Source organism: Aphelocoma coerulescens, assembly GCF_041296385.1.
Source record: "Aphelocoma coerulescens isolate FSJ_1873_10779 chromosome Z unlocalized genomic scaffold, UR_Acoe_1.0 ChrZ, whole genome shotgun sequence".
Taxonomy (NCBI): Eukaryota; Metazoa; Chordata; class Aves; order Passeriformes; family Corvidae; genus Aphelocoma; species Aphelocoma coerulescens.
In genome coordinates, this window is record NW_027184085.1 from 60764114 (window position 1) to 60778512 (window position 14399).

Below are 14399 nucleotides of genomic sequence, written 5' to 3' on the forward strand. Positions count from 1 at the left end.
AGGTTTAGTGGCTGGGAAGGACAGAAGGGCAGCTTGTGGTAACACAGGAACTCAGGTAGGAGCCTCTTTGTCCTCGGCAGATGGGTTTGAGTGGACATTTCACCATTGTGAACAAACACCTGACAGGGAGTACATCAGACAGAGCCAAGCTCTTCGAGTGGTACCCACTGACGGTAGAAAAGCACAAGCTGAAAAGCGGGAAAATCCACTTAAACATAAGAAAATACATTTTCGCCGTGCGGGAGGTGATCCTCTTCGACAGGTTGCCCGGAGAGGAGGCGGCACGCCCCACTCTGGAGGGCAGTCCAGCCTCAGCCACTCCGGCCTCGGGCCACCGTCCGGGGCCGACCCCACTCCGCGACGGAGTGGGATGGGCCGCCCACCCGCGGTGTCCGCGGGCCCTCCCCGTCCCTCCCCTGCCTGCCCGGCCGCGCTGCCCTCCCCGCGCCCCGCCGGGGTGCCGAGCGGCCGCGCTCAGCCCCGCCGCACACCGCGCCCCGGGGCGGCCGCGCTCAGCCCCGCCGCCAGCCCGGCTCCCGGCGCGGAAGATGCTGCGGCTCTGCCTGCTCGCCGCGCACGGTAAGCGCCGGCGGAGACCTTCCTGCCCGCCCGGGACGCGCCCGGGCGCTGCTCCGGGGGCGGCGGCGGCCCCCAGCCCGCGGCCCCCGGGCCGGGCGCGCCGTGACCGGGGCTCGCTTTGTCCTTGCAGCTCTACGGCTCGCCGGGGCGGCCTTGCTCTCCCCCGGGTCGTGCACCTTCGAGGACAGCGCCTGCGGCTACCAGTGGGACTACGCGCATCTGCCCTGGACGCTGCACGGGGAAGGTGAGAGCGCTGCCGCCCCCGGGCGCAGCTCCCCCTGGGCTCACCTTTCTCCCCGGCGCTGCCGGACCCCGCTCCGGGGCGGCGGCATCTCGGGGTGCCGCTGCTGCCGGCGGGGCGGCGCCGCTCGGCTTCCCCGGGGAACAGCCGCCGTGGCGTTCCTCCCGTGTGGGTGGCAGTCCCCTAACAGCTGGTGATGGGCAGACCCTGCAGGGAGGCGTCTGCACAACCCCGGCACAGGTATCTCCGCAGGTTTCCGCAGGATGCCTCGGAAATCTCCTTTCTTTCTCTTTCTGTTGGGAAAAGGTGTCTTTTATCAAACCATCTTTCTAAAAAACCCCTCACATCTGCCGCATACCTATTAAGCCGCATTATTTTTTTTCGAAATATATTTTGGGTTCTACTCCAAAAGTGGATGCATTTCCAGGGCAAGAGGCAATCTTTGGCAAGAGTATCTTTACAACATGTTCAATTAAGACTTTTCTCCATTTTATGGTACCTTCAGTTCAACAGAAAAAGTCAAGTCTTTCAGTAAGTTGTATTAGACTTATAAGACTTAATGCTATTGAAAAGAGGACAAAATCCAGTCACTGCACAGAGTTTCCCTGCAACTGTAACTACTTCTTGGTAAGTTTTCAGTGTGGGCTCCAATTTTTGAGGGAAACTACATGAACATACCAAAAGACTAAACAAAAGTATACACAGCATGGTTGTAACTGGGTAATGAAATAGTTTAATTTTGATTATGTGCTCACCAAATTGTCATTCATGAAGTGAAAGTTGTACTCACACAGAAAAAGGGACTATGTGGTTTTAGTTTTTAAGCCCTAAAACAGGTGCCAAGAATAATGAAGAGGTGAGTACAGATATGAAGAGATAGATACCCCCTCAGAATCCCTTAATCAGTGCTCCATTCAAAACTGGCTGGTCCAATTTTGTATTCCGCTTGTCACTCAGTTGAGGAAAAAGATTTTTTTTTTCTCCTGATTCATGCCCAGTTATCATCTATGCAAAAGAAATCACCTTCATTGTTACTTTTTAGATTAGTTAGTAGGCTTTGAGAATGTACAAAAAACGCTAACTCAGAAAAGCCTGCAAGGATGTCATAATTAAAAGACTTGATTTTCCTCTTATTTATTTGATATATATTTCTTAATTTATTTACTTATTTAAATATACAAAGATTTTACTGTATTTTTGAAGATGCTAGTGGAAATTTAGTAACCATCTTTTCTAACCCAACTATGCCTCCTGACATCATGCCCTCTTAGTCCATCTGTCTGCAAAGCAGCACTTACTTCCTCCTTGTGATTTACAGGGAGCCACATGGTAGCATATTGATTCAGCTCCAACGGACTGTGAGATGCTGGGAGCAATATCTGCAGAAATGGGTGTGCATCATGTTGTGCACATCCACACTACAGTGCTTCAAGACACAAGGATGTTTAACCAGCGGTTTGGATCAGCAGCAGCCTGCTTTTTTCAGTGCACAGAATGCAATTTTTGTTACTGTAGTTTGATCTTTCTGTACAAACATAAACATACCAGTGGCTGCACAGCTTCTGTTCTTGCACATCTTATTTTCAGAGATACATAACGGAACTGTAATACTCTGGTAGAATATGTGGTATGCCAGCTCTTGTAATCGGGATAGTTCTGTCAGCATTTCCATTATGAACAGTTTTTCTGCAGTCTGTAATTTGATCATAGCAAGACATTCTGTGCAAACATTTGGCACACAAGGTATTATATTAGTCTCTTCAGAAACACATTCATAGAATCACAACTAAATCTAGCTGAAAATAATTCATTCAAATCTACACAGCAGGTGTGCAAAACTAGTCTTCCTTAGATGCTCTTTCATTCTTTTGCCTCCTAAAACCATGCTCCTTTTGGCAGCACTGTGTCCTGGTGTTTGCTGGTCAGTGTATGTATATGTGGTAATTTAGTGGGACAACAGGGGAAGTCAAAAATGGGAGAGACAACTTAGCTCTGAATTGTTCCACTTCTCCTTGCATTGCTTCAAAGTTGCTTTATTATTTTAAAATGTTATTTGTAGTATAGAATTACATTCAGCAGGTCTTTTATAGGAATTATCTGACTTGCAGTGCAAGTTCTTTCATCTTATAAATCTCTCAGTAGTGTAGTCTTGTGCCAAACTGTCAAGGTGATGTAAATATAACTAAAACCGTGCCCAGGAATTTCCACTCCATACTTGAAAGTGTTTTGCCCACTTGCCAAGGAAGCCAGTATCTTCTGGTGGGCCAGGCACGCCGAAAGGAAGTGTGAGAATAAGTTTTGCTTTTGTTTACAGCTATGCAGTCACACTAAAATGAATATGTTTCTAAGGTTCAGCTGCTGTTTTAAATGTTTCTGGATTCTCATTAGTGTTCTGGTAGTTCCAGCATACAAGATTTTTTTTTGTTTAATTTTAGAATTTTCATAATTGAAAATATTTTTATTCTTTTAGCTAAAGTTTTGATACCTGTAACTGGTATTTTAGGACCCATTTTAATCAAGTGCAAATCAAAAGAAAATACTCAATACTACAATGGATAGCTGTTTCACTCCTAAATGCTTTACTCAAGACTGGCAAATCAGGCCCTAGTGAAGTGGCAGTTTGTAAGAGCAGCCACACAAGAAACAATTCAGGTGTCTGTCCAGTAGACCTGTGCTCCCATAAAACCTCTGCTTCAGTGAAACCCTCTGTAAGCTTCAGGCTCTGTCACATGACTCTGAATTCTGGAATAGGACCATCGAGTATATCAAGGTGCTTTTTTCAACTGTTGGCTTTTTCAGTCACTGGCTAGCTCAGTGTTTGCCTTTTAGAACTATAATGATTTTAGCAGACAAACACCATGCAAGGAAAAATGTAAAATACAGAAAAAGCTGCAGATATAAATTTCTAGCCTGGTTATGGCTGAGAAGCACACCCAACTGAGGTCATGGCCCAGGCTGCCTAAGTACAGCATCAGGCTTGAGGCAGCATGTTCCTTAATGAGCCAGTTCTCTTTTCAGTGTAAGCTGGGAAATTCCATGCAATATGTTGTGCTTCATGTGTTCATAGGATACCAGCTACACAAGAAACAGTAAAGTTGTTGCTCAGGAAAAGATCGTTGTAATGTGATCCTGGTTTCTGAAATGAGCAACAGATGAATTTGTATGTTACCAGTGATAAGATCTGAAAGCTTTATATGAGTTGCTCCTAGACATAAACAAAGGGGACAGCGGTCCATTTTCATTTCAGAGGTGTAGGCATGCCCCGAAAAATGTTCTTGCATTCATGATGCCTCTGAACAGATAATTTATTTTTACATTCAGAATATAAGACAAAGATCAAACTCTTGGACCCAGCAATGGATAGGGAATTTAGAAATCACATCTGTACACATTGCTACTGTAGTAATTAGAGATAGTTGAGAAGTTTGAATACCATGTGGGTTCTACTAACACCTGCAGGTGTATAGAGCATGAGTTCATGTCCAGTTATTTTGGGGCATAAAGCTTTGCAGATGTATAGTGGCTGATTTCCATAGGAATTTACTTCTTTGTTGGCAGCGTATGTGTGGCAAGGGAGATACCAGTTAATTCTAATACATGCTGTCAAACGGTGCAGTGTAAGATTCATCAAATAATCTTGAGATTTTCTTTAACCAAATTGCACAATTATTTTAGAGGACAGACATACTTTGTAAATGCAAAATGGTCCTTGAAACAAAGGAAGATGCTGTATGTAATAGGCAATAATCCTGAGTAGAGTAATAAATAAAACCATGCAGACCCACTTAAAACAGCAGTAGGAAACACAGCCTTGGGTGAATTGCAGCCATTCTGAAGTGTTAGGTTTGGGCACTTTTTGCATTCCGCTTAGCCATGTCCGGCACAGAGATGGCCATAACCTGATTGTAAGAACATCCTGCTCACAGCATTATTACAGATAAATTTCATGAGACACAATAATTATGGCATGTCTTTTCTGTGACTCTGGGCAACATTTACATTTTTGCTTAGAATATCTGTACAGGACTTGTGTGAACTGTGTGTATGTTTTGTTTTCCATTGCCCTTCACTCTAACATAGACCAGTTTAATAGTGCTAAAAATAATGTGCGTTTTGGCGGTCAGCTTACATCTGCCCTAATGGAGTTTGCGATGCTGCATCTGCTTGCCTGGATTTAGGCACTAGATAAGAAACTGTGTCCATTACCCCAGCAGCCTATAGGGAAGAGAGATTGTTTATATTAGCAATGCGCTCCAAAAAGCAAGTGATCATTGTTAAATGTGCCTATGCATTGCCTAATGAGTTTTGTGGCACTGAAACACTAAAGGTATAACTGGTAGTTGATACAGCTGTATGCACTTCGCTCTCGTAGGGTAATAGACAGCTTCAAATGCATATTTTTGTGTTTGTTGCCTTCCTTCTAACATTCTGGAAATGTGTATTACTTCGTATCTCTTGTTGCCAAGGGTATATTTTAATAGCACACATTTCAGGGGTTTTAATAATGTTTTCTGTTTCTGCAGTATTTTGAATGGAAAGAGAGATTTCACTCAGAAGAGTGATTACATTACATACAAATATGGCCTTATTTTCTTATCCTTGAAGCATATGCCTATTCTTGCCCCATTATTCAAAGACACTTCCTGTGATACACTCCAAACCGGGATCTATCAGATAACAATTTATGGAAAGCTGGTGAGCAAGCAACATCTTCTAATAACAGTTTCAGGAAACTGAAGTGTGTCTTTTGAAACATATTTATCACATAGCTACACTTAAAAGTACATGGAAAACAATTTCAAGAGACAGGACAGCTATTCAGGCCATCAGATAAGTCAGGCGTGAGAGCAGCAGCATAAGGAATCTCAAATCTAAACATTGCCTGCATACCATTTAAATAGCTTGTATTTACAGCTGTGCCATATGACTTAAAACTGACCTCTTTTGATCTGTGCTCTCTGATCTTGAATGTCACATCATATGGTTGTAATATGCAGAGTAATGAAGCAGGTGATAATTGGTGATCCTACGTTTTGTGGCACAGCAAACACGTAGTGCTCTGTCACAAACCTACTGGCAAATAAATTAGCACATTTGAACTTAGTTTTCTTTCCATCTATCTGCAGTACTTTCCTGTACATTGGAAGTACATAATTTGAAAATGTAAAAAAAGTTGTAACATTGCTGGCTTTGTACAATTCTTGAGATGAGACAAGTGGTCTCACATGTTTGTTGTGAGATCACTGTATACTTGGGAATCAAGGAGACTTGCACCAGCTTGTACCTAGCCGCAGCAGAACCAGGCTGGCATATCACAATGCTTGTTTGCTGGCAAGATCTCAGGTGATAAATTCACCCTGCCATGGGAGCATATTGGTTTGGGTCTTCCAAATCTGTAGCTGGGGCATCTCTGCACCAAGAGCTGTCTGATGGAAGGTAGAAGCCCTTAGATTGCCACATGATCTGTTTTGCCTTGCTCTGATAATTAAAATGTTAGTGTTCCTGGCCAAAGTAATTGAATTTGGAGTGACAACTTGCCTTCCTGAGGAGCGGGGGAAGAAAGACTGACTCGCACACTTCTTTTATGCTTAGAATCTCATGTTCTTCTCATTTTCCTTTACTTCTGGTGCCATTTCTCCTGTGCACTTGACTTTGGCTACTTAACCACCACTCTTGTGTTAGCAACTCATTTTTTTGCGCTGTTTTCCTGTTCAGTCTGTCACTGTCAGTTTAATAGTAGTACCATGTGTGAGTGGCATTACATCTTGCTCCAGCCTTCCCCTTGTCTTGCTGATCCCAGTATGAAATCTGACATTTTGCTTGCCCAGGTATAACTTCCATCCTAGGCTTCTGGGTAATAGCATTTTTATTGAACTATGCCCACATTACAGTTATTAGCATTTTTTTTCCCCACCTTCAGAGGCAGATCTTGTGCAAAAATAAGATGCCCAAGAGCACTTTATGTCCATCAAGGGCTTCAGCAGCAGTTGCCTAGGCATGATGACACTTGTGATAAGTCTGGCCTTTCCATTTGCAGCCAGGGAACAAACAAAGCCTAAATTGTTATCAGTGAGTCACTGCACGAGAGATGAGTTTCAAAGCATTCCTCCTCTCCACAGGATAGTAATGTTCTCATAAGATTATTTTCACATACAGCTGTTACTGATTCAGTGCTTACAGAGTCAACAACTGCTGTAGTGTGTTTTACACTGAGCCATGGAATTTGGCCACAAGAGAGGGAGGATGACCCTGAGAAAATTCATGTTTACTGAATATGCCTTGCACTTTTGACAGTAGGCTGGACTTTGTTTTGAATGAAAAACCTGAAAATAGATAATTTGCCACTTTTATTAAAAAAAAAAAAGCAAAAACTGTAGGAGGGCAAAAGAGTATTTGGGAGATGTGATGGAGGTGAAATCACCTCAGTCAAAAAATCACTTGCATTTAACCCCTGACCTTGCAGATGTGGTTGACGTTTGCTAAAATTCCAGTACAGTCATGCAAATCACTTGCTGAAAACTGCTAGAAACATTTTTTAATTGCTTTCTCAAAAAGAATGAAAGATGCAAATGAGCTTAAGTTAGGTTTCTTTCAGGAATTTCAGGATGCAGGCATGGCATGATTTCTTTTTATTAGTAAAACGCTGTCAGGCAGTACTTCATGGTTGTTGCACCTATTACACTATATGTGTAATCATCTTGAAAAATGAAGAGGAAAGCCAGTCATTTGCCAGTTCATTTTTTGGAGGGAAGGGAAGGTATTTTCGCTATAAATTTTGGTCAAGATCCAACGTGAGTCAAGATCTGTGGTGAAGTAAGGTAAGCTTGCACTTATGCTGAAAGGATGATCACAGACACTCTAGAAGCATTTCTACTAGTAAAGAAGACTTGTTCACCTTGCACATGGTACAGACTTCAAAATTTTAATAGAATCAGCCTGAAAATTCCCTAATATTCTTGTTATATAGGATGCTATCAAGTAGAAATATTGGAAGTTTATTGAAAAAGTAAGTCCAGACCAGTTACAACTAGTTGGTTTGTTCCCTTTTTTTGAGTTCTCCCATTACATTACCGTCTGAGACGTTTCATCCCCAGCCACTGTGTGCAAGAGCAGTACAAGCAAAGCTGTAATTACTTGACTAAACTTAAAGCTTATGAAAGAGGGTCAAATCTTCTATGGTTACATCTCAAGAAAATATACTTTAAATAAATAGAGAGATTTTCCTTTAATGTTTGAGTTTTTACTGTCTTAATAATACTTTTTAGCAGTTATGCTACCGAAGGCCAGATAAAAGGCCATAGTCATCCATGTAATTTTATATAATGCTTTGATTGCTTAGAATGCTTTATGTCATTTGAAGAATTTTATTGCTCCCATTGAAACGAGTAAGCATGTTTTGCCCCATCCTTCCCTGTGCACCTCTAGACAGGCAGAGGTTAAAGTGTGATTATTGTAGTCCTTCTTCACATAATAATCAAGCCAAAGATTCCTACAATTTAACATAACAATGTAGTGCTCTTTGCTTAAGAGAGAGTCTTCTACACTATATGGCTGTTCCTCCAACACATTTTCCTTTGCCAAATGTGGCTCAAGATCAGTATTTGAGACTACTCTAAGAGTGTGAGTAATTGTGTTGGTGTACTTTGAATGCTGTTTTAAATAGATATATTCTCTGATAAAGTATGAGCTACATGTTGCTAACATTTTGCTCTGTTCTGAAAACCTTGTGAGTCTAGTATGAAAATAACCATGAATCATGGTAATTAGATCTCCATTGGAAACATTAGTCAAAGTGTTTTAGGAAACAGAGTCTTCACAGTTTTCAATTAGCAAGCTATTAAAAAGTTTAAAGAGGCACTATTGTGACTTGACAATTTTCTTCAAATTTCCTGGCCCACAAACTGTGTTTGGTATTAAAAATACATAAAGAGATACAGAAATGGAAGGTTACAGCTGTTGTATACAAAATCATAGTGAGATACAAATTTATTGAAGGAAGTAATTATCCATCTTTCAGATTCTCTTATTTTTTGGATGTTATATCATTGACAGTTGATCAATACTGTAAGACTGTTGCCGTGTCTATCCCTCATGGTTCAAAAAGGCTGGAGCAGGCTTCTGCATGACAGTGGTGTCTAGGGAAATGCTAATGTATTTGTGGCAAAATGTTATGCCTGGAAGGCAAAGAAGCCAGACAGTCATACCTGATCTATGAGTAAGCAGAAGATTTCCCTGTTCTCTAATAATAACATTAAAGATCATGTTCTAATGCACAAAACAAAATTTAGATTTACTTTGTAAACACTTCTCTTCAATAAAATTCTAAGTGTTACACAAAGCACTTTCTGCTTGCATTAGAAATCCTCAGCTGATATATAGATGGGGAACCTTAATTGTCCCACGTACTTCCTAATTCATGTGTAGATCTGGCAGTGAAAATGTGTCTTCTTTCACAGGCCTCTTTCACATTTGCTCAAAAGTGTTTTTTCCAGCCTGTAACATAGGTTCTTTTCACAAATTATCATGTGCACGACTTGAGAAAGCCCTTGAAGAAGGCTGGAGTCAGCAGGTGGAATGAGTGCTTTCCCTGGGTTAGAGAACTGTGGAATGCAGCAAACACCACTTTAATGTCTGTCTCTTCATTCCAAGGCTAGATGATGAGGTTGGCATCTGGCTGTAGGAGTCCAACCAAACTTACAGGTACCTGTAAGGCAAAGTCACTTCTGAGTTAAAATCTTTATAGATGCTACAAGACTTGTGAGCACCGGAGGGTCTTTCAGGAGAACATTCCATGTTTTTTATATTGTGGCCTAGTTTGAAACAGCTTGGCAGAAAAGGCCCTGGGGGCCTTCGTGGGCACCAGGTTGGACACGAGCCAGCAATGTGCCATTGTGGCAAGGGCAGCTAATGGTGTTCTGGGCTGCATTAGCAGTGTTGCCAGCAGCTCAAGAGTGACCCTTCCCCTCTGTTCAGCACTGTTGAAGCCCTGTCTGGAGTTCTATCCAGTTCTGGCCTTGTCCAGTTCCAGCCTTCCCAGTACAAGAGTGACATGAACATACTGGAGAAGCCCCAATGAAGGACCATGAAGAGGATGGAGTGGAGGATCTCTCCTATGAGAAAAGTCTGCAAGAGCTGGGACTGTTCAGCCTGGAGAAAAGAAGGCTTGAGGGGGAAGTTTATATTATAAATAAATAGAAGTACCTGAAGGAAGAGTGCAAAGGGGGCAGAGCCAGGCTCTTTCCAGTGGTACCCAGTGACAGGAGCAGAGGCAGTGGGCACACACTGAAGCATAGAAGGTTACCTCTGAACATCAGGAAACACTTTCTCACTGTGAGGGTGGCTGGGAGGCTGTGGAGTCTCTGTCCCTGGACATATTAAAAAGTTGTCTGGACATGGTCCTCAGCAACTGGCTGCAGGTGGCCCTGACTGAGCAGGAGGGTCAGAACAGATGACTTCTGAAGGTGTCTTCCAACCCCAACTGTGATATCTTCATATTTTTGACTGAAAGTTCAAAAAGCCCTACTTGAAGTGGTCTTTCAGAGGTATCTTCACGCACAGTAAAAGAATAAAAGAATTTCTGGTTCCTTTTAAAGTTAAGAATTAAACAGAACAGTCACATGTTATGTGTAGATGCCTGATCCATTTATATGTATGTATCTCTGCACCCTCATGCAAGAGAAGAAATGAGTTTGTTGTAGATCCCGTTTGATGATCTCTTAGTTGTAAGCAGGATATAGAGAATTTGCTACTTACTGGTATCTTTGGGGCTTGATTTTCATGTAGCTAATGTTTCTAATGCTCATGGCTGCAGAATTTCATAGGAAGCAGATAGGTTAAAGTGTACAGCACTCTGATGCATTTTGTGACAGGATCCGTTCTTCATAATTTCCTACTTTTTAAGTAATTTCCATTTGAAAGCTTGTCTTTGATGTGTTCTGTTTTAGACACGGTTGTTATCCTGAAGAAGTTTTTTAGCAAAATAGTTGTGCTCCATCTAATCACTCTTGGCACATCATTCTGCACATGAACCTCCTCGACTGAGACCACAGTTTTGCAGCTGTTTGGCCAAAGTGAGTTGAGTTCATTTTAGGCCATATGAGAGAGTTGACAGAAATTGGCATCACTGTTTACTGGAGTCAGCAGGGAGGCAGATGAATGAATGGATATTGACTCTGAGTTGTTCTCAGCTCATCAGACTAGATTCAGGCAAGTGATGAAACAGATGTAGATGTCTGTGCTGTCTCCCTTGCATCTGTTTGGGAAATGGAGTCCTAAATTCTCCCAAGCCATGTATCCTCAAGCTGACCTGCAGTTCATTGTCAGTATTTATTGCTGTTGTCTGCTCCTAGCAAATCCCTTCTTCTCTCCTTCCCCTGAGTGCCAGATGCCTGGTGTACTGCAAAGTGTATTTGCTGCCTTAGACATGTAAACACTTGTGGCAAACAATCACAAACATTTACAGCAAACAACCACAAACATTTACAAGCTCTATGTAGGAGCTGGAGCCAGCAGACCAGGTACATGATGACACATTTCTTCATGCTTCACAATCTTCCTGAGATATTTGTTATCCCAGGAGAATCATATTTGTGTACCCAAGTGTCAGGTGATAGTCAATTTTGTCCTGTATGGTTACAGTAGAACAACAGTGAGAATCTGTAGCAGAACTGGAGTAATGCCATTGTTTTCCTATTTTGCCTCTACTCTATAGTAAATAATTTCCCATTTTAGAGCCTGACAGTTTGGTGTCATACTTAACAGTTCAGTTCCGAAAATATACTCAATACAGACTGCAAGAAAATGAGGAACTTTTATTTCTGCTCTGGCTTTAAGCTACAGCTTAGTTTACTCTCATAGCTGTGAACAAATTTGGATACGGTTTTCCATAATGTAAACTACTTTTTGATTGTGTAGATTCCTGAATTCTTAAGGAAAGTAAAATCTGCCTTGAGTTCTAGAGGACACGGACATACCCAAAAGCAAACTGCAAATGCAACTATCCTGGTATCTGAATTTTAAAAGTGTAGCAAATATAGCAGCAATAATTTTTTAAAAGAAAACTGGATATATTCAATATTTTCTTCCCTTAGAGGTAGGCCTTAAGAGACATGATAATATTCTGGGCAAAAGCAATTATAAATTCTCACACCATACAGAATAAAGTGTGTTTTCTAGTCCATGCCAATATACTGGTTTTCTTAATGTCTGCATCTGCAGCTTAATATTGAGATTCACAGTAGTTATGGTCAGCTATTAACATTTTCATAAACAGCCTTGAAAACTTACATGTAGCTATAGGAATGCTTCATTTTAAGATGTTTTTTATAGCATTTCAAGTAGGGTGACCTTTAACACTTTAAATATGCATGCATATAGCTAGGCAGTGCTAATCTAAGTTGTGCTTTTTAGAAGCTTAATTGAAGTTCACTAACAAGCAGGAGGAATTCAAATGAATGAATCTTTTCTAGTTCCTATATAGTCATTGCTTTACATTTTAATTCTTACTAGACATTTTGCAGAGGGATTTCTTTCCTGGCCAGGGAAAAAAATGTGCTTATGTGCTTGAGTGGCTTTATACCAATACCAGATTGTTCTCTAAATATAGCCACTTCCAGTGGTTATTTTAAACTGAGTGTCAAACTGGAGAGTTATTAGGGCAGTAACTGTAGTTTGTTTGAAAAAGAAGAGGGATCTTTGCACAGTGAAGTTGTCTTATATGGAAATAAGATGAGTGGTATGTGCAGTTGGGACTACCACATGTAGGTAAAAACCAGAAAGCTGTAATTAGTGTTTGTTTTTGTATAAATTTGGAGTAGACTTCACAGCTGATGGTTGTTGAAGCCAAAAATGAGGTTACATGATCAGTCAACCCTTACTAACATAAGAATGAGAATCTTTTCCTGTGCTGGGTCAGCTAGATACTTTTTGTTAGTTAAAAAATTCTCTTTTCATGGTTGATTAGATTTTGCGCTGTTTTTTTTTTTTTTTTTCTTGGAGAGAGACCATTTTGTGTTTTCTGTTAGTTATGCATCTAGAAGAGAGTTTCATTGCTGTGCTTATAGTTAACCTGCAGGTTAGTCCACTATGAGAGAGAGAGAAAGTTGAAGCCCAGAGCAGTAAGAAGTCTCAACAGAAGTCTGCAGTCTGAAAATATTTAAACAATTCTGTGAAAAGAATAAAAAAACCTACTTTATCTTTGAAACTTGCGGGAAAATGGAATTTTGCCTGCTGGACATCTGCACTAGCTGAATCATCCTCATGAAACCTTTTCTAACTCAGTGGTTGTACCATCTGATTTTGTATAGTGTGTTTATGAGCTGTTTTGTATTGCCGTGTACCCCCGGCAGGGAAGGGAGGCAGATGGAACGGGCCTCACAGGAACATGTTGCTCTAGCCTAACAGAAAGCAGCCTGTAAGGTCTTTTGGGGAGAGATATTTTCAGGCTGTACCTGGCCAGGGAATCTGTGCATTTTACTCACGTGTTGCTGGGGAGGTTGCATGATGTGCACAGGGAATCTCTGCAGGGTTTCCATTACTGCTCCTGTGGTCACTGTTGTCCCCTGAGGTACCTCAAGGCAACAGGCAACAGCCCTGCAAAGGCTGGATGAGAGTTTAGGAATGGTAGATTGTCCAAAGCCATGAATGCATCAGATAGTTAGGCCACAGTAAATCTGTTGAAAAGGATGCTGAGGGAGTCCAGGTCAAAGAGGGATTGATATGCAGCATGGAATTTTAAAATTTAGCCAGGAGCCATGGCTCTGCTTTTCAATCACTTTATCTCTTCCAACTTTTTATAGCAGTATATTGCCAAACAATAATTTTTTTTTTTCCAGAAAGCTGAGAGAATTATAAAAATGATGAAATATAGAGCCTCTACCAGGTCTCTATCAACCACTTCTGCTGCCCATCATCTCTAGCTAATACCAGTGGTCTTATGTCAGCAACATGTGTGCAAGCATCCATAACCAAAGAGCCATAAGCTGTGATGGAGAATGGACCAGTGCTGTGACAACTTCAGTGAGCATCAGAAAGGAGCCTGAGATGGTTTGTTCAGCTCCAAACTTTTATTCTTCATTAAATTATTCCCTGGTCAAATTAAAATCTGATTACATAGGTAATCTCCAAATAATTGGTTTTGCTGTTTTCTCCAGTTATGACATCTTTTTAGTTTTCAACTAACATTAAATAAATTTATGGCTTTTAGAACACCAGTGGTAATGAATTACTCTATACTTACTGCTTTATTCTCCTATCTCACCATCTTAATGCATAACTGCATTAATATTTGATAGTAGTAATGTGGAGATAAGCACAACACAGTACAGTGCAAACACAGTACAGTGCAGACACAGAAATGAGGCCAAGAAGAGGGTATGGACTGTAGGGGGAAATCGAGACCACCAAAAACTACCAAAGCCCTCTGTGCCATTTCCATAAAGGTCTGAAAGAATGTACTGTGTGTGGTCACTGATTCACATAGAAGGCAAGAAACTTATTTCCAGGGCAAGGAAAACTTACCTGTGGGAAGGTAAGTCCATGAAGCCTGGGTACATGACACCTCCAGGACCCTGGACACCCC

General features: G+C 41.4%; 1 protein-coding gene across 1 annotated transcript in view; it reads left to right on the plus strand.

Moving 5' to 3' along the window:
- Window positions 1–355: 355 nt before the first annotated feature.
- Window positions 356–14399, plus strand: part of MAMDC2 (MAM domain containing 2) — a 56149-nt gene continuing 42105 nt past the window's right edge. The window contains 4 exon segments of the mRNA XM_069001179.1: window positions 356–436; window positions 439–511; window positions 514–579; window positions 710–823. Coding sequence (XP_068857280.1) covers window positions 371–436; window positions 439–511; window positions 514–579; window positions 710–823 — 319 coding nt within the window. The 5' untranslated portion in view covers window positions 356–370.